Source organism: Arachis ipaensis, chromosome B7 (genome assembly GCF_059453495.1).
Source record: "Arachis ipaensis isolate K30076 ecotype BB chromosome B7, ASM5945349v1, whole genome shotgun sequence".
NCBI classification, from domain to species: Eukaryota; Viridiplantae; Streptophyta; class Magnoliopsida; order Fabales; family Fabaceae; genus Arachis; species Arachis ipaensis.
Window position 1 is genome coordinate 1892557 of NC_142442.1, and position 27540 is coordinate 1920096.

Consider the following 27540-nt stretch of genomic DNA (forward strand, 5'->3'; position numbering starts at 1 on the left):
AGGTCCTTTTCCCCAGGCGCCAGGACAAGTTAAATACCTAATAGTGGGAATAGATTACTTCACAAAGTGGATAGAAGCAGAACCACTGGCCACCATCACTGCACAAAGAAGTCGAAGGTTCCTCTACAAAAACATCATCACAAGGTATGGGATACCTTACTCCATCACTACAGATAATGGGACCCAGTTCACTGACTCCACCTTTAGAAGCCTGGTAGCCAGTATGAAAATAAAACACCAGTTCACCTCGGTGGAACACCCACAAGCCAACGGGCAAGCCGAAGCGGCCAACAAAGTCATACTGGCAGGACTGAAGAAAAGATTACAAGATGCAAAAGGAGCTTGGGCTGAAGAGCTCCAACAAGTACTATGGGTTTACAGAACAACACCCCAATCCGCCACTGGAGAAACGCCCTTCCGACTAGTCTATGGCGTAGAAGCAATGATCCCAATAGAGATCAATGAGCGAAGCCCAAGAGTGATTTTCCACGACGAGATCAGGAATATACAGGGGCACAAAGAAGAGCTCGACCTGCTCCCTGAAGTCCGAGAAGAAGCTCACATAAGAGAAGCAGCGCTAAAACAAAGGATGACTACAAGATACAACAAAAAAGTCATTCGAAGGAATTTCACCCCTGACGACTTAGTCTTAATCAGAAACGACATTGGAGTCAACAAATCTGGGGAGGGAAAGCTCGCTGCTAATTGGAAAGGACCATACAAGATCGAGGAGGTCTTAGGAAAGGGCTATTATAAGGTGACCGACTTAGGCGGCACCGAGTTACCAAGGTCATGGCATGCTTGTAATATGAAAAGGTACTACAGCTAAGAAGCGAACTCTACTCCCTGATGTACTCTTTTCCCAGCTTCATGATTTTTTCCCAGAATCAAAGGGTTTTTTCTGGAGAAGGGTTTTTAACGAGGCATCATAGTAGGGGCTAAGGGAAATAAATTATCAAAAGCCCTTAGTAGCAATAAGGTACCTCCTCAATTAATAAAGATCTTTTTCATTTTAAATATCTCTTTTAAATTCCCTTTTTTTTTTTTTTTCCTTCTACGAAACGCGCCGATTTAAGCTTGACAAAACGTGAAAATCCCATGAACCGACCTAGATGGTCGTCAGGATAAAACGACGAGGTACAAGTCGGCGTAAAGAGGCTATAGAAGTCGATCATGATAAACTCGGAAGCAATCCGACTCATAGGTCGGAAAACGAAGCCGAGTAAAGCTAAAATGAATCGCAAAAGTAGCCTAAGTCACGAAAAACTCAATAAAACAAAATTGAGTACTAGGAATAACAAAAAGAGATAAGGAAAAACTATGAAAGAATAGCAAGGCTGCCTTAAGAAAATTCAGAAAAGCAGGCAAGCCCCAAAGAAAAGGTTTTTTTTCCTAGAAAAGATCAAGGAGTCAAAAGAACCACGAACAGAAAAAGCATGCGCACGTAAGGTAACTCAAAACCTTTATCCAAAAAAAGGGTACTTATTTTTTAACTTACAATAACCCTTATAAAAAGGGGTATCATAAAGTGTTTTGTTTACGGCCCTAAAAGGCCAAAAAATTGTTCAAACGCTACCAAAATAAATAAAGAGTTTAAAAAAGAGGGGCCCACAGGCCGGGCCCCAATAGCCAAAATCACTTCTCAAGAGGATCACCACCAGCAGAGTCAGGGGGAACACCAGAAGCAGGAGTCGAAGAGGAAGTCGGAGGAGCGGTAGAGGAACTCGGAGCATCCTTGGAACGAGGAGGGGACTCTATGATCCTCTGACCCCGAGTCTTTAAATCAGACTCAGACTCCACCACGGGGACAGGAGGATCCACGATGGCACCATCAACTACAATCTTATCAGGGTCCAAAGGAGAAAGGTCCAAGTCAGGAGCAATAACTCCGACCTGTTCCTTGAAAATCCTCCAAGCCTCGTCAGCACCATCCGCAATAGAGTCCTCCAACTCGGTATAGGCCTTCCGAGCGTTCAGCAAGTCATTCTTTACAGACACAAGATCAGCAAACAAACTGTTGTAGCTGGCTTGCGCTGCTTTCCTCAAATCCATCTCCATGTTGCACTGGGCTTGCAACTTCTTCCCCTTCTCTCTGAGGCTGTCCCTCTCCTCCGTCAGTTTGGCGACTTTCCCCTCCAACTCCTTCTCATGCTCCTGATATATACGAAGCCTACCCTCCAGCTCCTCGACCCTCGAGGTCGTCCCTAAAGAGCTGATGGGAGTCTTCTCAAATATATCCAAGAGTTTGCCACAAACCCCCGCCGTCTTGAGACTCTCCTCAACCACAGTAGTGAGGTAGTGCCGAACAGAGACATCATCCATACTCATACGAGCATGAGGATAGATGTTCTTTCGGACGAACGCAAGAGCGTCCGCCTCACCAGTAGCGCCAGACTCTAAGGTCTTGCGCTTCTTTGGCTCTGGTTCAGGAGTAGGTCGGACGGGAGGGGGCGGCAGAGAAGAAGCAGAGGAAGAAATTACAATAGGTTGAGAGGAAGTCCCGACGTTCCGAGGAGGAGGAGGGGGAGAGACAACCATTCTAACACCTCCAGACCTGGCTCGAGACTTTGCCTTGGCTTCCTGAACCCTCTGGTAAGACTCTTGAGCATTTTTCTTTGCCATCTCTGCAAAAACAAAATGATAGCTAAAATCAGATAAAGTCGGAAAAAGAAATCGCAAGTCGGAAATAAGCAAGAAGTGCAAAAAGCTACCTAATTGTGGCTGGACAAAGGCCGGCGACCCCTGGAGAAATTTTTTAGTATCCAAGTATGGGGCCCTCCCCCACACTTCTCGGAGGAACCCCACAATGGCTACCTCGACCTCATTTAGGTCATCTAGACCATATTTCTCGCAGGGGGAGGCCTCCAGCCAATATAAAGGAAATCGGGGAGAGGAATGCTCATCCAGGAAAAAGGGGTGGTGACCCTCTACAGCTTGCACTTTGAAAAAATAGTTCTTGAAGTCGTGAAAGGACTCGTCAAAAAGGGTAAAAAGCCTCCGACCTTGAATGGCTCGAAAGGACACCCACTGTTGCTTATTATTTAGCCCACTGAAGGGTTTGGTCATATGGAAAAGGTAAAAGAAAATCCTTAGAGAAGTCGAAAACTCTAGAGCCTGGCTGATAAATTGATAAATTTTTAGAAAACCCCAAGAGTTGGGGTGAAGCTGGGTGGGAGCCACTCGGCAATGACGCAATACAGACATTTCAAACTCTGAAAAAGGGAGGAAAACGCCCAAACGAGTGACCATACTCTCATACATAAAAAAGAAATGAGGGGCCGTCTCGTCAGCCCTCCCGAAACAAACCCGGTCTTCTGGACCCGGGACTACCAACTCGTACTTGGGCTCATCTTCTTCAGAAGTACAAATTCTATAGTGAGTACGAAGGTGGGTGATAAATTCAGTGTCAACGGAGGGCTCCTCCCCTAGAACCGTAACGTCTACCCACTGGGAGAGAGCATCTACGGAAGCCATTTTCTTTTCTTAAAAAAGGGGGTGACAAGAAACCTACAAAAGAAAAGAAAATCAACACACGGTCTCTAAGGGAAGGGGCACGGAACTAAAGCCTACAAACCAAATCTACCTACAAGATAAAGGCACGCAAATAGAAAACATGTCACAGAAGGGAAAAACTAACCTTTGAGTCTGAAATCAAGACAGGAGGAAGTAAGAACCTTCGAAACGCAACAATACAGCACGAACAAATGCAAGGGAAATTTGAAAGATTGCAGAAATGAAACAACGAAAGAGAGGGAAAGTATTTATAAAAACGTTAGGGGCATAATGGTAAAATGGGGGCAGTCATTAATGAAGATGCACCGTTACCAAGGCCATTAAATCTCTACACACACCCCTAACGGACACGACGCTTGATTAGACGTAACTGTCAGAACCGAAAGGTCAAGAAAGATCACGTCGGTTCCTAAACCATCACGTCGGTCCTCCTGCAAATCGGCCAAAACCCCGAGTTGAATACTCGAACCCAACTCTTAAAAAGAAATTGGGCTCGAGTAGGGGCACTGTTCATACCCTGGCCCAATAAATAGGGCCCAAGATCTAAGCAAAGAAGCCCAACCCAAAGGGTTGGCCCTCCTCCAGTACCGGCCTTCGTCCCAGAAGTCGGTACTAAACACGACCTGCTCCAAAGAAGTCGGATACGAGGGTTAGCTGGCAGATAACACTCATTCGAATGAGTAACTGCCCCTAGAAACTCTCTAACCACTTCATAGAGCCATATCTTAACCTCCCTAAGATATGGGAACGGTTATCCGCCTAAAAAGGTGGCACTACTTCAGCGGTGGTTATTGGTTCACCACTATAAATACCCTGACTTCCCTCAGGTATCACTAAGTCCAATACATTCTAAACTTGCTTACACCCTTGCTAACTTAGGCATCGGAGTGTCTTTGCAGGTATCACCCCCCATCCTTTCGCACGTGCAAGTCGGACGGAGGAACACCGAGTTTCGGGCAAACGCGATAGTCTCCTCCCTCACACGTTTGGGCCTACCAACGTCATCCGGCCCACCAATCTCTGGTTACCCACCGTAACAGTTATTATATATCTTATTTAACTTATATTTTTGCAATAATTATATATTTACTGTTATGTGATAATAATTATATATTATATTTTTTTAATAATAAAGTATAAGACGACTAATATTTAATTGTCGATAAATATATTAATAGTTATTTTTATTGCTGCTAAAATTACAGAATAAGGCTACTAAAAATAATTTTTCTAGTAAGGTATAACTAATGGTCCTATGTTATTTTTTCAAAACAAATTGTATTAAAGAATTGGTATTCTCACTCCATGGCGTAATATAAGAACCCTCATTAGTTACTCCAGTTGTTTCTCACCATTTGACTCATTCAAAGGCTAATGAAATGAAATTATTTTCTAACCCATCCATGACGTTATTTTCATATTTAGTTTTTCATTCATTGCATGGAATGCTCCTTTTGTCTTGGACGTCTTTTTTCTCACGCCATTAATTTCATGATTGAAGCATAACACAATGCAAGTGCTCATCCAAGCTTATTAAGAACTTGCATTATTGTTAATTACCACTAATCTTAGTTACATCCATGACTAGGGAATGGGGAAGACTTGAGATTACGTTGATGAAGGGCTGGAATTAAATGTTCATTTTGAATAGTCTTTGACATGTATATTGATTGTGATGATATATATGCATTTCTTCTATTGTATTAATGACTGAAAATGGTAGAAATAGACATATATATAATAATTTAACTGGGTTAAAAATCTGCTAATAAAGAATTAAAATAGTGTTATCAAAATCAGAGTTAATGAGTTATTAAAGGATAGATTTCTTGAAGTCCGTTAGAAATTTAGAATCATATGCCTAATTTTAAAGGAAGTATGATATATAACCACTTAAAGGAAGTGTGTGTGTGTGTGTATATATATAAAGTTCATTATATTTTTATGGTTGCAGTATATATAAATACCATTGTTGGTTTATAGAAGAATAATATAATATATAATTGTGTAGCCGTAATTAATAATACCGTAATTTGAGAATCACATATATCATATATCTGAGTCTCTGAGTTAGAAGAAAACTTAGATTATGAATTAGTGTTGGACATTGATAGATTGGGATAGTATGAATATTATTGGTAGCTGTAGCTTTTAATATGGAAATCATGCATATGGCTGGGTATAGGTGCTTGTAATTCCAGTTAAAAAAAATATCTATAAATAGATGGATCCTAATTGATGAGTGACATACCAATACTATTTTCAAGTAAGCCATATATACATAAAATAAGCAAAAGCTTGAATCAATAATCAATGGGGTATTTGATGTTGTTGGTTGTTAGAGTGGTGTTGTGTGTGTATATGTTTATGATGTTTCATTTTGCATGTTTGTCTTCGCATCTATGCCATTCTCAAGACAGCTCTGCCTTGCTTCACTTTAAGACCCATTTCATTTTTAACCCTTCACTTTTTGACTATGATTATCACTATGACTATGAGTATGAGTATGAGTGCCCCCATGTTTATCCAAAGATGAGTACGTGGGAGAATGGGACAGATTGCTGCTCATGGATGGGTGTCACGTGTCACTCTGTGTCTGGCCACGTGATTGGCCTCGATCTCAGTTGTGGTGCACTTGTAGGTAATATTCATCCCAATAGCACTCTTTTTCATCTTACTCATCTCCAAACACTCAATCTTGCTTTCAATTTTTTCAATCATTCTCCATTCTCATCTCAGTTTAGTAAGCTTGTGAGTCTCACACACTTGAATTTATCTAATTGTGGGTTTCAAGGTGATATTCCTTCCCAAATCTCACACCTTTCCAAATTACAATCACTTGATCTCTCTTTTAATCGTGGTTTGATGTGGAAAGAAACTACTTAGAAGAGGTTGCTGCAAAACACAACATGTTTAAGAGAGATTGTATTGGATGACACAAATATGTCTTCAATTGGTCCAACACCAAATCCTTTGTCTTTGATTGCCAACTTGTCTTCCACTTTGGTTACTCTCCATCTTTCTAATACTGGAATAAGGGGTTCTTTGACAAATGACATACTTTGTTTACCCAATCTTCAACACCTCATTCTAAGAGGGAATGAATTGTCAGTCCATCTTTCCGAGTTGAGTTGTACCACTTCTCTTAGTATCTTGCATCTTTCATTTTGTGGTATCCAAGGGCCTATCTCTTCATCATTCTCTAATCTAACATACCTCACTTCCTTGAATTTGATGGAAAATCAACTCAACGGTTCAATCCCGTCATCACTTTTAAACCTTCAGCGTCTCACTCACCTCGATCTTTCAAGGAATAAGCTTAGTGGTCGAATTCCAAATGTGTTTGATAGGATAACCAACTTGCAAACTCTCTCTCTTAGTTATAATAATTTCCAAGGAAAGTTACCATCTTCACTGTTTACCTTAACTCGACTCTCTCAATTGGATTGTTCTGATAATCAAATTGAGGGGTCACTGCCCAATGAAGTAGCCTTTTCAAATCTTACCCAATTAATACTAAATAACAACCTGTTAAATGGGACAATTCCTTGGTGGCCTTTATCCCTCAAGTCTTTGACAATTTTGGATTTATCAAATAACCAATTGACAGGGGGCATAAACAGTCAAATCAAATCTTATTCTTTGGAATATCTGTACTTGTGTGACAATAAGTTTCAAGGAAACTTTTCAGAATCAATTTATGATCTTGTGAACCTTACTGAGTTGTGTTTGTCCTCAGACAATTGGAGCAATACTGTCAACTTTCCACTATTTTCTAAGCTCCAAAAATTGGAGTATCTTTCTCTTTCAGGTTGCAAGTCATTATTGCTAGAGTCTGAAACAAGTATTAATTACACTTTTTTCAATTTGTATGCACTACAGTTACTTTCTAACAATATCATTGGTTGGTCAAAGTTCTCAGGAAAATTTCCACAATTGAAACTTCTTGACTTGTCGAGTAATAAACTTGAAGGAAAGGTGCCCAAATGGATACATGATATACACTCATTATATCATTTGAAACTCTCACACAACATGTTCACATCAATAGGTCATCAATTCCCATGGTATCAATGTGAATACCTTGATCTTAGCTTCAACTTGATGGATGATGACATTTCTTCCTTCTTTTGTAATGCAACCTCTTTGAAAGTTATCAACTTGTCCCACAACAGATTCACAGGAACATTTCCACAGTGTCTTGCCAATACCTCATCCCTTGTAGATTTGGATATACAAATGAACAAACTTCATGGCAATTTATCAGATAATTTTAAGCAACTTCAACTTGAAACACTGAATCTCAATGGCAACCAGTTTGAAGGTTTATTGCCAAAATCTTTGTCCAATTGCACATATCTTGTGGATTTAGATCTCGGTAATAATCAATTTGAAGATACATTTCCCAATTGGCTCCAAAATCTATCAAAGTTGGAAATACTGGTCTTACGAGACAACAAGTTGTATGGTCCCATTGCCAATTTGAAATCTGAAAATATATTTCCAAGTTTGATTATTTTTGACATATCATGCAATAACTTTAGTGGCTCATTACCAAAAGCATTCATACAAAATTTTCAAGCCATGAAGATTGTTGATGATGAAGTGCAAAGCAGATTGGTAGATTATATTGACACTAGTGCTGGCAGTGGAGTGGAGAACATTCTTCCAGATTATGATAATTCTATAATTGCAACAATTAAAGGAGCCAATACCCGTTTTGCCAAAATTCCAACAGCCTTTGTAAATATAGATTTGTCAGAGAACAAATTTGAAGGAGAGATTCCAGATGATTTTGGGGAGCTTCATGGACTCATAGGCCTCAACCTTTCTCATAACAGACTTATTGGTCATATTCCCCACTCTTTGGGAAATTTGACAAATCTGGAATCATTGGATCTCTCCTCAAATATGCTTATTGGAGATATTCCTACTGAATTGACAAATCTAAACTTTCTTGAAGTCTTGAATCTTTCCCAAAACCAGTTGGTGGGACCAATACCCAGAGGAAAACAGTTTGAATCATTTTCAAACGATTCCTATGTGGGAAACATGGGGCTATGTGGCTTTCCATTGTCAATTCAATGCAACAACAATGTCCCTTTGCAACAAGATCCACCTTCTTCTGAGGCTGAAGACAAATTTGGGTTTGGTTGGAAACCAGTGGCAATAGGATATGCATGTGGAATGGTACTTGGAATTGGCTTGGGATGTTGTCTTTTCTCAGTTGGAAAGCCTCAATGGCTTGTGATCATCTTTGAAGGCAAAAGAATGAAAAAGAGGAGCCGTAGAAACCGGCATGCAAGAACAACCTAATGGCTACAACTTCTGCCTGGAAATTCCGTTTATCTTTTGTTGTAATGTAAATATGTAATAATTTATGCTTTTATATTTTATTTGTCTTGAGAGTGTATTTTTTTTTTCTTTTACATATCTGCAAGTTTTGGTGATATTTGTACTTATTATATTTGTAAGTGTGTTGATTGTTGTGAAGTGAATTATGTAGTTATAGTATATAATTGTCTCTCCAATATATTATATTTTTATGTTTTCATCATTCAAATTAAACAACACTTATTAGTTTCAACTCTTTCGCTTAATCATACTGTTTATAAACTAAGCCAAAAACAGAAGATAATAATCATTAAAAACAGATATTACGGAAATAAAAATGTCAAATAAGGATGATGAGTTTGGAAAACTCTAAATTAATATGTGTGATGACTAAACATTATTAAAATTAATTAATTGCAAAATTATTTAATCTGAATTTTTATTCAATACATTGATGATTATAATTTTGCTGCAGGTTTAATCATGGGCCGGAAACAAATGTATTGTGCTAAGCCCAATTTACACTCAGCCTTGGTTTTAATAACAAAAATAAATGTGGCTGTTTTAATGTTACTTGGGCCCAAATAATTTTCTGATCTAAGCCCAAGTGGGTTACATGCTTTCCACTTGCTTTATGCATGCTCCAAATTCTATCAGGAAAGCAAATGTTATTAATGGGCCAAGATCAAATATTGTTGCTACCAAGCCCAATGTTGATTCGAATCCATGAAGCAAATGAAATGCCTAAATGCTTCCAACGGATTCCACTTCATTATTTTGAAGGATTTCAAATTTAATTAATACATTGGAAACATAAGAAAAAGAGAGAAGATTGATTTGATGGCTATTATGACACTACACGCTACTCAACAAAGGGAAGTGGGAAACTTGAATTAACTTTTACATTCTCTCTCTTTGTTCATTGATTATTGTTCAAACCCATTGAATATTTTCTCTTTCTTCTCTCTCACAACTCTTTCTCTCTTCGGTCTTTACTCAGAAAATATTGGCAGCCATGGAAGCAAAAGTAAGCTACCGAGATGAAGAGAAAGCAAGCCTAAAGACCATCACAATGATGGCAAGAAAACATACTAAAATAAAAATGAGCTGTGGCTAAGATATTCACCAAATGTGGTTAGATTTGGTGAGGTTATCTTGAGTCTTTCATGCTCAAAATGGAAGAAGAAGATTCGGCCAGCTAGAGGAGATTCTTGAAGCATGGCTTGTCTTCGATTCTGCTCAACCACCACAGGAAGTAGCTAGAGTGGCGAAGTGATGGTTGAAGGCAGAGATTGAAGCAGATGAAGTCATCATCATCATGAAGCATCAAGGGCCAGAATTCCATCTTGGAGAGCAAGCCAAGGATGGAGAGCTCGGATTGATGAAGGGTGATGATCAAGAAAGGACTAGAGGTAATTGCATGTTGGTTAATGCATGGTTATCTCTTCTCTCTCTATGTGGCCGAACCGGTTTTGTTGAAGGAAGAAGAAGTTGGTTCAGTTTTGGCTTCAATAAGTGGAGGCTCCCCTCTTCTATATTAAGGGTGGACAGCCACTGTTTGAAGCAAGGAGAAAAATTGAGAGTGCAAGGCACAGAGTTCTCAGAGCTACCTGAGCTAACAGTTTTCTCTTCTCCTTCAATGTATTCAGTTTTGTATTTTTCTGTTTAATTTTGTCATGTCTTGAGTCTCATGGTAAAAGGCAAACAGTGAGGTTTGTAATGAAAAAGCCATAGAGCGGAAAAAGGCAGAGAGTGCAAAATTAAAAGAAAAAGCCATAGATGTCTTAGAGTTCCTTTGTACATCTGTGTTGTGTTTCATGATTCTGTGGGAATCCCCTTGTAAGTTGGGTTAGCACTTTACAAGTTGTAATCTGTTTGATTATAGTGAAATTCCATCATTGTTGTGATGGAGACTGGATGTAGGCTGCACTGCACTTAGCAGCCGAACCAGGATATATCTTGGTGTAATTTTCTTCCTCTCCTACTCCATTTCTGTTTTCTATTGCACAGGAGCAAAAACCGAAAATGTCTCGTGCCAAGTGACGAGACAAAATGAAAATGTCTCGTGGCTAGGGACGAGCTAAAAACAGAAAAGTCTCCTCTGAATCCAGCAAGTGTTAGCAAGCGAAAAAGGGGCTAAGATTCAACCCCCCCCCCTTCTCTTAGCCACTGAAACCATCAATTGGTATCAGAGCTTGGTCTCAAAGAGATCAAGCTTTGCAGCTTGGAGTAAAGATCCTCATGGCAGAAAACAGTGGCGCAAATGTGGTGTCTTATAATCTAACTGAAGGACAATCAAGCAACAGACCCCCTCTTTTCAATGGGAAAAACTATACCTATTGGAAGGAGAGGATGAAGATATTCGTACAAGCAGTGGATTACAGACTTTGGAAGATTATCCTCGAAGGGCCTAAATTTCCAACTACCACAAGTGCAGAAGGAGTTGTTTCTATCAAACCAGAAGCAAGATGGACCGAGGAAGATAGGAAGAAGGTGGAGTTAAATGCCAAGGCAATAAATCTGCTCAATTGTGCTATCAGCTTTGAGGAGTACCGACGGGTATCAAGATGCACAACGGCAAAGGAAATCTGGGACAAATTGCAAATCACCCATGAAGGAACCACCATTGTCAAGAAGACTCGGGCAGATATGCTAAACAGAGAATATGAAACGTTTGCAATGAAGGAAGGAGAGTCCATTGATGAACTCTTTGAACGTTTCAATGCTATCATTGTTGGCTTAGATGCTCTGGGAATTACACATTCTGATTCTGTGCTAGTGAGAAGAGTGTTGAGATGTCTCACAAAAGAGTGGGAGACTAAAGCTTTAATTATTTCTGAGAGTAGTAGCCTAGACTCCATAACACTTGATGATTTGAGAGGAAATCTTCTTGCTTTTGAAAATACCTATTTGAAAAAAGATACAAAAAAGAAAGGAATTGCATTTTCTTCTGTGACTAACCCCCTGGATGATGAATCCAGTGATAACTCTTCTGAAAATGAGTTTGTTTTATTTGCAAAAAAATTCAGGAAAATGGCTAAGCTCAGAGGCAAAGGCAGCAGCACAAGGAAAGTGAAGAAAGACCTCAGCAAGGTAACTTGCTACAATTGCAAGGAAATGGGGCATTTCAAATCTGATTGTCCCAAGCTGAAGAAGGAGGAAAAGCCAAAAAGAGGAAAGAAGAAAGGACTGATGGCCACATGGGAAGACTTGGAGAATGATTCTGATGATGATGATGAAGAAACCGAGACCAAGTTACAAACATGTCTCATGGCAGACCACATAGATCAGGTAGTCTTTCATAACCCTAACACTGAAGATCTCCATCTTATGATAGACCACCTTTCTGAAAAAATAAGATGTTTTCTGCTGGAAAATCAAGAACTTGAACAGCAAATTACCATTCTTAAGGCCGAAAACAGTTTTCTAAAAGAAAAAGTGAGAGAGGCCGAAACTGCTTGTGATCTTGTTGAAGAAAATAAGCAGTTAAGAGCCCAAGTTAGGAGCTGTGAAAGTAACCATTGTGTTCTTGCATATGTGGACTGTTTTAAACAAAATGAAGAGTTGCTTAAAAAGGTTAAAAGACTTGAGGAAGACTTAGCCAAATTTACACAAAGTTCTGAAAGTTTAAATCACATCTTGGCTAGTCAAAAACCTCTTTATGATAAGGCTGGGTTGGGGTTTCATAAATCTGAAAATTCACATTTTGAAAATATTGCTTCATCTTCTAATGACATAAGATTTCAAGATCCCACCTACTTTAACAAAAAGGCAACTCCAAGATTTTGTAGACTATGCAATCGGAATGGACACTTTCCCATTCAATGCTTTTTCGGTGAAAGAATGGTTGGTAACAAGGTTTATAAAATTGTTTTTGATTACAATGGCTTAGGACATAGAAGATGGTTTAACGTAAAAGGATCCAAAAAGATTTGGATACCTAAGGTTACTTAAGCATTGTTTTGTAGGTGTGCCTAGCATCCCAAAGGAAAGAAAATGTGTGGTATATGGACAGCGGATGCTCTAGGCATATGACCGGAAAGGCAACCTTCTTCATAAAGCTTGATGACTATGATGGAGGACTTGTCACTTTCGGTGATGATGCAAAAGGAAAAATTGTGGCTGTTGGGAAAGTTGTATTGTGAAGGATATTGATTCAGATTGTGAAGAGGCTGGAACAAGTAAAGAAAATCCCAAATCTGTTCAAATTGAAGAATCTGTCAGCCCGGTTTTGTCTCGTCAGATTGTAGGAGAAACTTCCAATTTATCTCCTGAGCAGACACGAGAAACTGAAACAGTGAGACCATCAGAAGTTCATCAAAGTTCAACACCTGGCCGAAAACCTAGAGAATGGAAGTCTATGAGAGGTTATCCTCATGACTTCATCATTGGTGATCCCTCTCATGGTGTAACAACAAGATCCTCTACCAAAAGGCAAACCGAACCAAGCAACTTTGCTCTCTTGTCACAAATGGAGCCCAACAATGTCAAACAAGCTCTTGAAGATCCATCATGGGTCAAGGCTATGCAAGAGGAGCTGGCTCAATTCGACAAGAATGAGGTTTGGACACTAGTACCTCATCCGGATGGTAAGAAAGTTACTGGTACTAAGTGGGTATTTAAAAATAAACTTGGTGAGGATGGACAAGTTGTTCGTAACAAGGCTAGATTAGTGGCCCAAGGTTACGATCAAGAAGAGGGTATAGATTTTGATGAATCTTTTGCTCCGGTAGCTAGAATGGAAGCAATTAGATTGCTTCTTGCCTATGCCGCCCATAAAGGTTTCAAATGTTTCAAATGGATGTTAAGTGTGCTTTCCTTAATGGCTTTATTGATAGAGAAGTGTATGTGGCACAACCCCCCGGTTTTGAACAAAAAGAGTTTCCAAATCATGTTTTCAAATTAACTAAGGCTCTTTATGGTCTTAGACAAGCTCCAAGAGCTTGGTATGAAAGGCTTAGTGCCTTCTTGCTGGAAAATCAATTTCAAAGGGGTACCACCGACACTACTTTATTTATTAAAGCATCTAATGATGACATACTTCTTGTTCAAGTTTATGTTGATGACATTGTATTTGGATCGGCCAACATTTCCTTGTGTGAAGAGTTTGGAAAACTCATGACTAGTGAGTTTGAAATGAGTTTAATGGGAGAGCTTACCTTCTTTCTTGGCCTCCAAATTAAACAAACTCCTAGTGGTACTTTTATTTACCAAGGAAAGTATGCAAAAGAACTTATCAAAAAGTTTGGCCTAGAAAATTCCAAAGCAATGAGTACACCAATGCATCCCAACACAAAACTTGAAAAGGATGATGATGGTCAAGATGTGGATGAAACAAGGTATAGAGGAATGATAGGTTCACTCATGTACCTTACCTCCTCTAGACCGGATATTGTTCAAAGTGTGGGTGTATGTTCAAGATTTCAATCTCACCCAAAAGAATCCCATCTTACGGCTGTTAAACGCATCATTAGATACATTAAGGGAACTTGTGATTATGGCTTGTGGTATCCTAAATCTGATGAATTTTGTGCAGTAGGGTTTTGTGATGCAGATTATGCGGGAGATAGAGTGGATAGAAGAAGCACGTCAGGCATGTGTTGCTTCCTTGGAAGCTCTCTCAACATGTGGTCAAGCAAGAAACAAGCCACAGTGGCTTTATCCACCGCTGAAGCAGAATATATTTCCGCATCTGCATGTTGCACTCAATTAATTTGGTTAAAAACACAATTGGAAGATTACAAATTAAAAAATCAATAGTATACCCCTATTTTGTGATAATATGAGTGCAATAAATATTTCAAAAAATCCTGTTTTGCACTCAAGAACTAAGCACATTGAGATAAAATATCATTTTATTAGGGAACATGTGCAAAAGGGTACTATTGATATTCAATTTGTAAAATCAGAAGACCAAATTGCTGATATTTTTACAAAACCCCTCTGTGAAGACAGATTCTGCACCTTGAGAAAAAGATTGGGAATGTTTGATTTAAGTTTTATTGAAAATTTGTGAATATTTGATTCTGTTCAGTTTTGTCTCGTAGGTTTGGACGAGATAAAAAACGCAAGCTTGATGGAGGAGCTCTGTTCAGGGGGAGGCAACACAAATTTAAATTCTTCTGGGCCCCACCTAATAAATTCTGACCCCACCATGGCAGTTTAGTTAGTTATTCCTTCCTTGAAAAAATAAAATCACAAAATTTTTTAGATTGTCTTTTCAAATCTAGTTGGAAGATACATGTTGTCAAATCATATCTTCTCCTTCCAACTAAATCCCTTGATTCAAGGAAAAACTCCCTCTTTATCACTTTTTGAAACTCCCATTTGGATAATAACCGTGCCATTATGGTCATTAACCTCCCATCATCTCTCTCCAATCCTCATTTATTGCACCTCTAACCTCCTTCCATCCTCCTCTCATTCGGCCATCACCCCTTCATATTCAACCCCTCATTCATCCACCATGAAAAAGAAAACCGCTGTTAGGCGAAGTAGCCGAACCCCCATTCCAAAAAACCCACCTTTCTCATCACCTCCAACCCATACACATATCCATCTCCATTCTACCTCATCCTCTTCTCAGTCACCACCCTCCAAGAAAACCGAAACCATGCGCCGAAAGGTTATTGCTCAGAAAACCTCAGGGAGAGGCAAGACAGGGAAGAACAAGCAACCAAGTGTTGAAGAAGATGAAGAAACATCACATACTACTCCACCTCCATCACCACCAAAAAGAACTACCCCTCATACAAAAAGCTCCCAAAAGAAACAGAAAACCTTTGCTCTGCATGACACAAGCGAACCCCCCAATCTGGAATCTCTAGAGTTCAAAAACAAATTCCACAAAACTCATTCACATTTTGATCCTTCTCGCTTCCAATCATGTGCCTTCTATGAATTTCACAAAGACGTTCTTCTGCAGCGCAATCTCTGCCCCTCTTACTTGGTGAACCTTCCAAATCTTGCCACCAAAGGAATGAACTTTTCGTCTTTGTTTGATGCTCTGAAATGGACTCCTCTGACTCACATTCAGAAATTGGTATACCCGGGGCTGGTCCGGGAATTTTATGCAAACATGCGCCTGATTGGTGGGTCAATCCACTCTTATGTCAAGCGTGTTTACATAACCCTCACTCCTCAAACCATTGGTGCTCCCCTTGGGTATGAAGATGAGGGACCAAAGGTTTATATGGTTGATAAATGGGATGATCAAGTGGGAGTTACTCAACAAACTGTAATGCAACACATCTGTGCCAACCTGTCCGGGCTTGATGGATTAATCCCAACTCACAAATCCCTCGGCCCAGAGAACTCTCTGTTACACCGTATCATCACTCATATCATCACTCCTCAAAGTGGTTCTCATCATAGAGTAACAGTTTCTGACTCTATCATCCTCTTTGCTCTTATTACTTCCACTCCAATTTCATTTGCTTATATTATGACACGTCATATGTGGGAAGCAGTAAGAAGCACAAAAAAGGCTAATCTTCCTTATGGCATGTTTCTTACATGTATATTTGAATATTTTAAGGTTGATTTGTCTAATGAATCTGTTGAGAACAAAGTGTCACAGATTAAAGGAGGAGGAGTTTCGAACAAGAAAAGCAAGAAATCTGTTGCCTCCGAACCCTCTCTAAGCGATTTCGAAAGCCACCCTGAACCCTCAAAGGTGTCGGCATCCATCAGGGAGACTCTCAGTGAATTCCGCAATATGTCCAAATTAATGCTTAAGTCAAGCAAGGCTGCCCGGAAACTGGCGTATGCAAATGAGAAAGCCTGGAGGAAGTGCTATGAAAGGGTCGGTTTCATGATTCAAACCTTTGATGATGAAATGAGAACAGGAGATTCTGAAGATGATTCTGGTTCTGAGTTCAATGTTTCTGATGATTAGTGACTATTCCTCTACTTTTATTTGATATTGGCAACAATAGGCTCAATCCTTCTTTTGTTTTTTGTAAAGGCATGACTTGATACTCCCTGCCGTATGATACTCTGAACAATTACTGCTTTGTTATAAATATTATGTATTGCTCATGTCTCTTGTTGCAGGTTTTTATGCCCCTTGATGCCAAAAGGGGGAGGAAATTTAGATTCCAAAATTGAAATTGGAATAAAACAGGGGCTGAAAAACAGGGGATAACAGGGGCTGAAAAACAGGGGATAAGGGTTGAAATTTTCAAATTGAAAATTCATGATTACCCTTATTCAAAGAAAGCATGTTTCTATTATATTTCCTGCTGTATGTACTGCATTTGGCATTTGGTTTACTATGATGTTTGATATATTGATGCCTGGCTGATGGTTCATCTTTGATAAACCTGTTGGTTTGAAAATTTACATTTGGCAGTTCCTTTAAGCTGTGTTATTTAACAACTGCCATGTTTTGATGTGCTAATATGTGTTTCAAAAATATTTTCCTTATTTTGAATGACATTGCTCTGATATCTGGACTGGAAAATATTTGGAAATTTTCTGAACAACACTGGTTTGTGTTCTGTTGATATGTGTATGTTTGAGCAGTAAATCAGTTTATGATATCAAAAGAGATTTGATTATCAATTAAAACTGCTCATAAATCAAGCATTTAGCATCTTAAAATGTGCTAAATAACATTGTCATTAGAAGCTTGATTAAAGTGTTACAGGTTAGTGCTTCCCTTGGTAACATAAGCATACATTAAGGGGGAGCAATGTGACATTTTGAAAGGGGGAGAAATTCAAATTCAAAAGGAGTACTCTTACTCAATTTTAAATTTCTTTCCATTTCAATTTTAATATTGTTTGTCATCAAGGGGGAGATTGATGAGTTTGGAAAACTCTAAATTAATATGTGTGATGACTAAACATTATTAAAATTAATTAATTGCAAAATTATTTAATCTGAATTTTTATTCAATACATTGATGATTATAATTTTGCTGCAGGTTTAATCATGGGCCGGAAACAAATGTATTGTGCTAAGCCCAATTTACACTCAGCCTTGGTTTTAATAACAAAAATAAATGTGGCTGTTTTAATGTTACTTGGGCCCAAATAATTTTCTGATCTAAGCCCAAGTGGGTTACATGCTTTCCACTTGCTTTATGCATGCTCCAAATTCTATCAGGAAAGCAAATGTTATTAATGGGCCAAGATCAAATATTGTTGCTACCAAGCCCAATGTTGATTCGAATCCATGAAGCAAATGAAATGCCTAAATGCTTCCAACGGATTCCACTTCATTATTTTGAAGGATTTCAAATTTAATTAATACATTGGAAACATAAGAAAAAGAGAGAAGATTGATTTGATGGCTATTATGACACTACACGCTACTCAACAAAGGGAAGTGGGAAACTTGAATTAACTTTTACATTCTCTCTCTTTGTTCATTGATTATTGTTCAAACCCATTGAATATTTTCTCTTTCTTCTCTCTCACAACTCTTTCTCTCTTCGGTCTTTACTCAGAAAATATTGGCAGCCATGGAAGCAAAAGTAAGCTACCGAGATGAAGAGAAAGCAAGCCTAAAGACCATCACAATGATGGCAAGAAAACATACTAAAATAAAAATGAGCTGTGGCTAAGATATTCACCAAATGTGGTTAGATTTGGTGAGGTTATCTTGAGTCTTTCATGCTCAAAATGGAAGAAGAAGATTCGGCCAGCTAGAGGAGATTCTTGAAGCATGGCTTGTCTTCGATTCTGCTCAACCACCACAGGAAGTAGCTAGAGTGGCGAAGTGATGGTTGAAGGCAGAGATTGAAGCAGATGAAGTCATCATCATCATGAAGCATCAAGGGCCAGAATTCCATCTTGGAGAGCAAGCCAAGGATGGAGAGCTCGGATTGATGAAGGGTGATGATCAAGAAAGGACTAGAGGTAATTGCATGTTGGTTAATGCATGGTTATCTCTTCTCTCTCTATGTGGCCGAACCGGTTTTGTTGAAGGAAGAAGAAGTTGGTTCAGTTTTGGCTTCAATAAGTGGAGGCTCCCCTCTTCTATATTAAGGGTGGACAGCCACTGTTTGAAGCAAGGAGAAAAATTGAGAGTGCAAGGCACAGAGTTCTCAGAGCTACCTGAGCTAACAGTTTTCTCTTCTCCTTCAATGTATTCAGTTTTGTATTTTTCTGTTTAATTTTGTCATGTCTTGAGTCTCATGGTAAAAGGCAAACAGTGAGGTTTGTAATGAAAAAGCCATAGAGCGGAAAAAGGCAGAGAGTGCAAAATTAAAAGAAAAAGCCATAGATGTCTTAGAGTTCCTTTGTACATCTGTGTTGTGTTTCATGATTCTGTGGGAATCCCCTTGTAAGTTGGGTTAGCACTTTACAAGTTGTAATCTGTTTGATTATAGTGAAATTCCATCATTGTTGTGATGGAGACTGGATGTAGGCTGCACTGCACTTAGCAGCCGAACCAGGATATATCTTGGTGTAATTTTCTTCCTCTCCTACTCCATTTCTGTTTTCTATTGCACAGGAGCAAAAACCGAAAATGTCTCGTGCCAAGTGACGAGACAAAATGAAAATGTCTCGTGGCTAGGGACGAGCTAAAAACAGAAAAGTCTCCTCTGAATCCAGCAAGTGTTAGCAAGCGAAAAAGGGGCTAAGATTCAACCCCCCCCCCTTCTCTTAGCCACTGAAACCATCAAAGGATAAAGACCATCTCGACAGGGTAAGGATTAAAACTCCATTTAATAGTTTGTTGTTGACCAATAGATTGCTATATGCACAAAGTGAAAATCGAACTTCCAATAATTACTTAAGTGAATTAGTGAGTTAACTACTAGACTAACCCAAATTTATTTGCACCTCTTTTACTTTATTTATCAGTTTTTCTTTGTTGGTCGTGACTTTTAATTATCAGTTTGTGAAAGAAAAATGTCTAGTCTTATTGTAGTGCAACTTTTGTTGGTTACTAAGCTGTGCAACTTTTTGTTCCACATAGGCATTAGTATGCTACTCGACGCTGTATTTTTGTGTTTTTAATGGTTTATGGTTCTATATTTATATGAGAAAGTATAGGAAGCCAATGACCTAAGCGTACAATGTGTACAATGAAGATTTAGAAAATATGTTGCAAGTTACATATGTTTACAAGTTTTATATAAGTTTACAAGTTATATATGTTGCAATAAGGAGAAAAAATATTTTTTTAAGGATATAATGTGTTGTAATTTTTAAATTAATAAGTTGTATGGGCCAAGTCAGCTTCAAAACCAAAGATTAATTTCCAAGTTTTTTTTATCAGAGTAAATATGTAAATTCCCAAGTTTAATTGTATAATTTTAACAATTTGTTATTATTTTAAAAGATCTCAAAATGAATCGGTTCTTTTGTATTAAAAACTAGCTTGTGTTATAATAACATTTTTTAGGATTCAATTGTTGTATAATAAAATTTAGATTTAATTATTCTGTTGGTCTTTATAAATTTATCAATTTTATAATTATATCTCTATAATTATAAAAAACTTTTAATATAATAAAAAATATTTAAAACTAAAACTGTAATTTAAAATCGTTGAATACCAATTTAAATATTTATTCTAATTTTTTTATATCTTGCAATAAGACCACATCAATTCATCCCAACAAATACGACTCGTTATTACAAATTTTCCAACCTTTTCCTCACTGCACGCTTGACTGTTTGACTATCCGGATTGGGGAGCTAATATAAATAAATATAATAATATAAGTATTATTTATATTATTTATACAATAATATCTAGTATACTACTACTCCAAAAAGAAAATTTTAATTAACTCTTTACCTTTTGAAATCATTATCACATTACTTTTACATTGGATAATAATATTTATGATTATTCTACTTATTGAATTGTAAAAAAATAATAATAAAATATGTAGACTTTTTCCTATAATAATTTGATATATATCACTACTCTTATAATGTTTTTATTAATTTGATAATATGTTAACACATAATAATAACAATACCAAAAAATTCACGATTTATTTTGTTTGATTCAAAGAATATTTCCCATATAACTTTCTTATTACATAATTAAATATTGTAGTACATAATTACAATATAATAAAAATTGCATTAAAACTAATTTTTGTCATAAATGACTTCATTTCCCTTTAATAACAAATCCTGTGTTATTTTTTCAAAACAAATTGTATTGATGAATTGATACTCTCATTCCATATAAGATCTCTCACAACTCACAAGTCACTCCAACTCTTCTTTCTCGTTTGACTCCATTCAAAGACTAGTGATGAAATGAAATTATTTTTCAACACCCATCCATGACGCTATTTCCATATGTAACTTCCAATCATTTACATATAAAGTATTGACGTGAATTCATGGACAAAAGACGTTTGGTCAGTCAAGCTAAGAGAAACTTATATTTTAAAATGGAAGGAGCATTTTTTTATTTAACTAATTAATTTTAACAAGACTGATTTCATCGTGTAAAAGAGTTTTTTTTTTCTAAAATTTATTAGATTTAAATTAAATTATTAAGAATATAAATTTATTAGTCTTTATTCTTGTGAGATAACTTTTAAAATTAAGTCGATATTACTTAATTATGACTAATAAATAAAACAACTAACTAATAAAAAGTGCTTCTCCTAATTGTTAATTTGATATCAGATTTTTAAAGTATATTATTATTTTTCTTTTACTTCAATAATTAAAGGCAAAACATTAACAACACGGCTAAAGAAAGACTTTATACTTTATAGACAAATAATGTACGCAAGTGATAGACGGGTTCAGTGAAATTGCTTAACTTTGATCACATTATTTTCCTTCCAAACTTTTTTTTTTTTTCATTTTAGTTTTGAAATTAAATAATGAGAATGAACAAAGTATTTAAATTTAGATTATTGTATGTTCTCCTAAAAATTACATCATAATTGATAGTAATGTATCAAGCGAAGTTCATTTTCATGATTAAAGTGTAACAGAATAGTTTGTATATTGTATTGGGTCAATATAATGACTGAAAATGCAAGAAATAGCCGTCTATCTATCTATTCTTAATATATAAAAGTAGGTACATAGGTTTACCCACATTATTTCTAAGTTTTTTCTCTTCTTCTCCTAACGCCATGTCAGTACCAACGCTTACTTGGCAAAATTTTAGAATCCACTATTCAAATCTTGCCAAATCAACTTTTATTTTCACATCAAAAAACAACTAAAAAACACAATAAAAACCAACAAATTAACTTTTTCTAAATCAATCATTATTTCTAAAAAAACAAAAACACAAATTAACATTTACCCCAACAAAAAGCTCTCAAAACCAAAGAGCTTATTACCTTTCTCAAACTCTCACCCTCTTAGCACCTCTCCGTACCAAGATCCTATTTTCTTCATCCTCTTCCGGTCCCATCCTATTTCTTCCATCATCTTCCGGTCCCATGAGCCATTGTTTTTTCCTCAAAACAAATTGTACATCGCGATCTCCGGCGGAGCCGCATTGCATAAATTGCAGAAACCAGGGCAAACTCCATTCCTCCTCTTGCGGTTCCCCTGCCAGAGCTCAATTCTGGGTCTCAAACCAATGCCATTCGGCGCCGCCAACGTAGGAAATTTGTCTCAAGTATCTTCCTAAAGATTTCCAACTTTGCCGTTTATTCTTTTTATTGTTCAATATCATTTTCAATAGGCCTATTTATTTGCTATAAATAATAACATTTTAATTGTAAACTCATTGCAAGTAGTACAAGTTTATGTATTCCTCTTTTGTAAACGGTTCTCCAGAGTTCGATTCTGGGTCTCAGACCAACGTCACCATTTGGCGCCGCCAACATAGAAAATTTGTCTCAAATATCTTCCTAAAAATTTTCAACTTTGTCGTTTACTCTTCTCATGGTTCAATATCATTTTCAATAGCCCTATTTATTTGTTATAAATAATAACATTTTAATTGTGAACTCATTGCAAATAGCACAAGTTTATGTAGTCCTCTTTTGTAAACGGTTCTGTTCAACACTCACAACCAAAATTAATGTGCATTTAAAATTATTGCTCCCTATATACTATCGATTGCAATATTTCATCATCAAATTATAAATTGTTATTTTACATATGGAGTACTTCTTCTACAATTTATATTTACATGTTCCTCTTTTTCAAATTGTTATTCCACATGTGCAGTATTGCTTCCACATTAGATGAAAATCAACTAATCACTATTTAGTAATTAAATGTTTTAAAAAAATTAAAACAAAAAACTCTTATCTATTATTATTCAATTGAAACATCAAGTACTAATTAAATGCAATAAACATACATTAAAAGTGTCATAATAATAATAATTATAAAAAATTTCAGTTACAAAAATTCAAATTCTACAACTTATACATATTAAGACTCTTACTACTCTTCATTTCTTAATTTCTTATACTAATTGTCAAAAATTTCTTAAATTTAATATAACATTTTTATATATTTTTCATTCTCATTTATTTATTTTTTCATTATTGACAAACAAAAAAACCACAAGAAAAGACAAAGTGTAACTATTAATGCAAATCGAAAAATGAAAAAAAAATGCTGTTTTGTATAACTCTAATATAAATAACCTATGTCTTTTTTAAAAATAAATAAATTCAAAATCTATTTATAATATGTTCTCTAAAATATTTTTAATATAACATTTATTAAAATATACTATATAATATAAATAATCTATCTCTCTGCGCATTGCGCGGGCCTCACTCTAGTATATATAATAAGTGGGTAAAAAATTCGTTACCTAAAATAGTGTACGTACATATACTTATAAAAGAATCAAGTTTAGATAATTAGATACCAAAAAAAAAAAAAACAACCATGAGATTTAATATATAATATACGAACATTCATTAATTAATTCCAAATAATTAGATGGCTATAAATAAATGGGTCTTGATTGATGATTGGCATACCAATATATACACAAAATTAAATAAGCAAAACCTTCAATCAATAATCAATGGGTTATTCCATGTTGTTGGTTCTTAGAGTGATGCTGTGTTTGCACATGTTTATGATGTTCCATTTTGCATGTTTGTCATCTCATTCATGCCATCCCGAAGAGAGTTCTGCTTTGCTTCACTTCAAGACCGAACTCAATAATTTTGATGAACACTACTCATGTGATCATGATGCTGAATGTCTCTGCCTCCATGCTGATCCAAAGACGAGGGCATGGCAAAATGGGACAGATTGTTGCTCATGGATGGGTGTCACGTGTCATTCTGTGTCTGGTCACGTGATTGGCCTTGATCTCAGTTGCAGAAGACTTGTAGGTAATATTGATCCTAACAGCACTCTTTTCAAGCTTACTCATCTCCATACACTCAACCTTGCTTACAATCATTTCTATGGTTCTCAATTGTCATCTCAGTTTGGTCAACTTGTGAGTCTCACACACTTGAATTTATCACATTGTTGGTTTGATGGTGATATTCCTTCTCAAATCTCACATCTTTCTAAATTACAATCACTTGATCTCTCTTGGAATTATGCTTTATCTTTGGAAGAAACCACTTGGAAGAGGTTGCTGCAAAACACAACATCTTTGAGAGAGGTTGTATTGGATGATACAGACATGTCTTCCATTAGTTCAACACCAAATCCTTTGTCTTTGATTGCCAACTTGTCTTCCACTTTGGTTACTCTTAGTCTTACTCGTACTCAATTAAGTGGGTCTTTGACAAGTGATATATTCTGTTTACCAAATCTTCAACACCTCAATCTAAGTGACAATAATGATGGCATTCAGTTCCATGTTCCAAAGTTGAATTGTAACACTTCTCTTCTTACTTTGGATCTTTCAGAATGTGGTTTTTACGGGCCTATCCCTTCATCATTCTTTAATCTAACACATCTTACTTCCTTGATTTTGAGGAATAATTTCTTCAACAGTTCAATTCCATCATCAATTTCAAACCTTCAGCACCTCACTCATTTAGATCTTTCAGGGGAAGAACTCAGTGGTTTAATCCCGTCATCACTTTCAAACCTTCATCATCTTGTTTACTTGGATCTTTCCTGGAATATTGAACTCAGTGGTTTAATCCCATCATCATTTTCAAACCTTCATCATCTTGTTTACTTGGATCTTTCATCAAATAATTTTAGTGGACAAATTCCAAATATGTTTGATAGGCTAACCAACTTGCAAACTTTGTTTCTTTGGGATAACAATTTTGAAGGAAAGTTGCCATCCTCATTATTTACCTTAAGTAAACTCTCTGTGTTGGACTGTTCTTATAATAATATTGAGGGGTCACTGCCTGATAAAGTAGCCTTTTCAAATCTCACCCAGTTAAACCTACATGACAACTTGTTAAATGGGACAATTCCTTGGTGGGCTTTATCATTCAAGTCTTTGAGATATTTGGATCTTTCAAGTAATCGATTCACAGGGCACATAAATGAAATTACATCATATTCCTTGGAGTATCTAGACTTGTGCAACAATAAGCTCCAAGGAAACGTTCCAGAATCGATTTTTGATCTTGTAAACCTTTCAAATTTGTGCTTATCACAACACAACTGGAATGATACTGTCCACTTTTCACTCTTCTCTAAACTCCAAAAGTTGAGCCATCTTTCCCTTTCTGGCTGCAATTCATTAGTGCTAGGTTCTGAAACAAGTGTTAATTACACTTTCTCTAATTTACTGGAACTACAGTTGCGTTCAAACAATATTATTGGTTATTCAACATTCTCTGGAAACTTTTCAGAATTAGAGTTTCTTGAATTATCCAATAGTAAACTTGAAGGAAAAGTTCCCCAATGGATACATGATTTAGATTCATTACATCATTTGATTCTCTCAAATAACTTGTTGACATCAGTGGGTCAATTCTCATGGTATCAACTTGAAGACCTTGATCTTAGTTTCAACTTGATGGATGATGACATTTCTTCCTTCTTTTGCAATGCAACACCTCTGACTGATATCAACTTGTCCCACAACCGATTCATAGGAACATTTCCACAGTGCCTTGCCAATAGCTCATCCCTTAGGAATTTGGACCTACAAATGAACAAACTTCATGGCAATTTACCAGATACTTTAAATAGGAGTCTTCAACTGTATGCACTGATTCTCAATTGCAACCAGTTCAAAGGTTTATTGCCAAAATCTTTGTCCAATTCCGTGTTTCTTCAGGAATTAAATCTCGGTAATAATCAATTTGAAGATACATTTCCCTATTGGCTTCAGGATCTAGGACTTTTGGAAATACTAGTCTTGCAAGGCAATAAGTTGCATGGTCCCATTGCAAATTTGAAGTCTGATAATATGTTTCAAAGTTTGATCGTTTTTGACATATCATGCAATAACTTTAGTGGCTCATTACCAAAAGCATACATACAAAATTTTCAAGCCATGAAGATTGTGGATGATGAAGTGCTTAGTTCGGATTATTACATTGACACTGATTTCCACCTTAGAGGAGACAGAATTATTGAAGTAGAAAGAAATCATTCTATCACTTCAATAATTAAAGGAGTTAGTACCACTTTTTCAAAAATTCCCAGAGACTTTGTAAATATAGATTTGTCAGGAAACAAATTTGAAGGAGAGATTCCAGATGTTATTGGAGAGCTTCATAGACTCATAGGCCTCAATCTATCACATAACAGACTTGTTGGTCATATTCCCCACTCTTTGGGAAATTTGACAAATCTAGAATCATTGGATCTCTCTTCAAATATGCTTACTGGGGATATTCCTACAGAATTGACAAATCTGAACTTTCTTGAAGTCTTGAATCTTTCCCAAAACCAGTTGGTGGGAGCAATACCCAAAGGAAAACAGTTTGATACATTTTCAAATGATTCCTATGAGGGAAACATGGAGCTATGTGGATTGCCATTGTCAATTCAATGCAACAACAATGTCCCTTTGCAACAATATCCATCTTCTGAGGCTGAGGACAAATTTGGGTTTGGTTGGAAACCAGTGGCAATAGGATATGCATGTGGAATGGTGCTTGGAATTGGCTTGGGATATTGTGTTTTCTCAATTGGAAAGCCTCAATGGCTTGTGATCATGTTTGGAGGCAAAAGAATCAAAAGAAGGAGCCGTGGAAGTCGGCGTGCAAGAACCACTCTGTTTCAGCTTTTTGTTGTAATGTAAATGTGCAATAATAATTTTGTATCATGTGGTGTTGTGTCTCTTTATATTTTATTTGGGGCTGTAATTTGGTTATTTCTGTTGTTTACATTATGTGTTGTATGCAAATCTTGGTGATATTTATACTTTATACTTGCTATTTCTTACATATTTGTAAGTGCGTTGTTACATATACATGATGTTGGAAGTAATATTATGTTTTCAAAGTATATAGTCTTGTCTCTGGTATAGTATATTTTTTCTGTTTTCGTGCATTTCCAACACTAGTTGACATCAACATTTTTTGCTTCATTCTACTGTTTAGTGTGTTCTAAGTTCTAACTCCTAACCAACCACATATTTTTCAATATTTTAAGTAATCTATTTCTTTATTTTAATTTAAACTTGGCCATCAAAGCTCAAAATAAAGAAGATAATTGTTACAAAAATAGATATTATAAAGATGAGAAATTGAACAAGAAAATAGCAAAGTAAGAAGCAGCTGTTTGCAATCAAACGTGGTTCTGCCTTCTTAATGTTTTAGAAGAGTGTTTTTCCCAACATTGCTCTAGTTATATTTCTTTCAAACATTTCTTTTTTTTTTTT

General features: G+C 36.6%; 4 protein-coding genes across 6 annotated transcripts; 3 read left to right on the top strand and 1 right to left on the bottom strand.

Moving 5' to 3' along the window:
• Positions 1–1635: 1635 nt before the first annotated feature.
• On the bottom strand, positions 1636–2622 carry LOC148550135 (uncharacterized). Its single transcript, XM_088492837.1, has one exon. It carries the CDS (start codon positions 2620–2622, stop codon positions 1636–1638), a length of 987 nt encoding a protein of 328 aa, XP_088348963.1.
• Positions 2623–5826: 3204 nt separating this feature from the next.
• Positions 5827–6399, top strand: LOC148550136 (receptor-like protein Cf-9). Its single transcript, XM_088493683.1, has one exon. It carries the CDS (start codon positions 5827–5829, stop codon positions 6397–6399), a length of 573 nt encoding a protein of 190 aa, XP_088349809.1.
• A 57-nt stretch (positions 6400–6456) lies between these two features.
• On the top strand, positions 6457–8851 carry LOC107609353 (receptor-like protein 34). The gene has a single exon (XM_088493682.1). It carries the CDS (start codon positions 6457–6459, stop codon positions 8827–8829), a length of 2373 nt encoding a protein of 790 aa, XP_088349808.1. The 3' UTR covers positions 8830–8851.
• A 14945-nt stretch (positions 8852–23796) lies between these two features.
• Positions 23797–26958, top strand: LOC107606449 (receptor-like protein 7). Of its 3 annotated transcripts, XM_088492455.1 has the most exons (3): positions 23797–24115; positions 24506–24812; positions 24876–26958. In XM_088492455.1, the coding sequence occupies exons 1-3, from the start codon at positions 23797–23799 to the stop codon at positions 26956–26958; spliced, it is 2709 nt and encodes a 902-aa protein (XP_088348581.1). The 3 variants fall into 3 exon arrangements, with proteins under 3 accessions (XP_088348581.1, XP_088348579.1, XP_088348580.1); XM_088492453.1 differs by having other exon boundaries at positions 23797–24659; positions 24732–26958; XM_088492454.1 differs by having other exon boundaries at positions 23809–24861; positions 24937–26958.
• The last annotated feature ends 582 nt before the right edge of the window (positions 26959–27540 follow it).

Coding starts and splice junctions, on each gene's coding strand:
- LOC148550135 (XM_088492837.1), bottom strand. CDS start 2,622: ATGGCAAAGAAAAATGCTCAAGAGTCTTACCAGAGGGTTCAGGAAGCC.
- LOC148550136 (XM_088493683.1), top strand. CDS start 5,827: ATGGGGTATTTGATGTTGTTGGTTGTTAGAGTGGTGTTGTGTGTGTAT.
- LOC107609353 (XM_088493682.1), top strand. CDS start 6,457: ATGTCTTCAATTGGTCCAACACCAAATCCTTTGTCTTTGATTGCCAAC.
- LOC107606449 (XM_088492453.1), top strand. CDS start 23,797: ATGGGTTATTCCATGTTGTTGGTTCTTAGAGTGATGCTGTGTTTGCAC. Junction 24,660..24,731: donor TCAGAATGTGGTTTTTACGG/GCCTATCCCTTC, acceptor TTTCTTCAACAG/TTCAATTCCATCATCAATTT.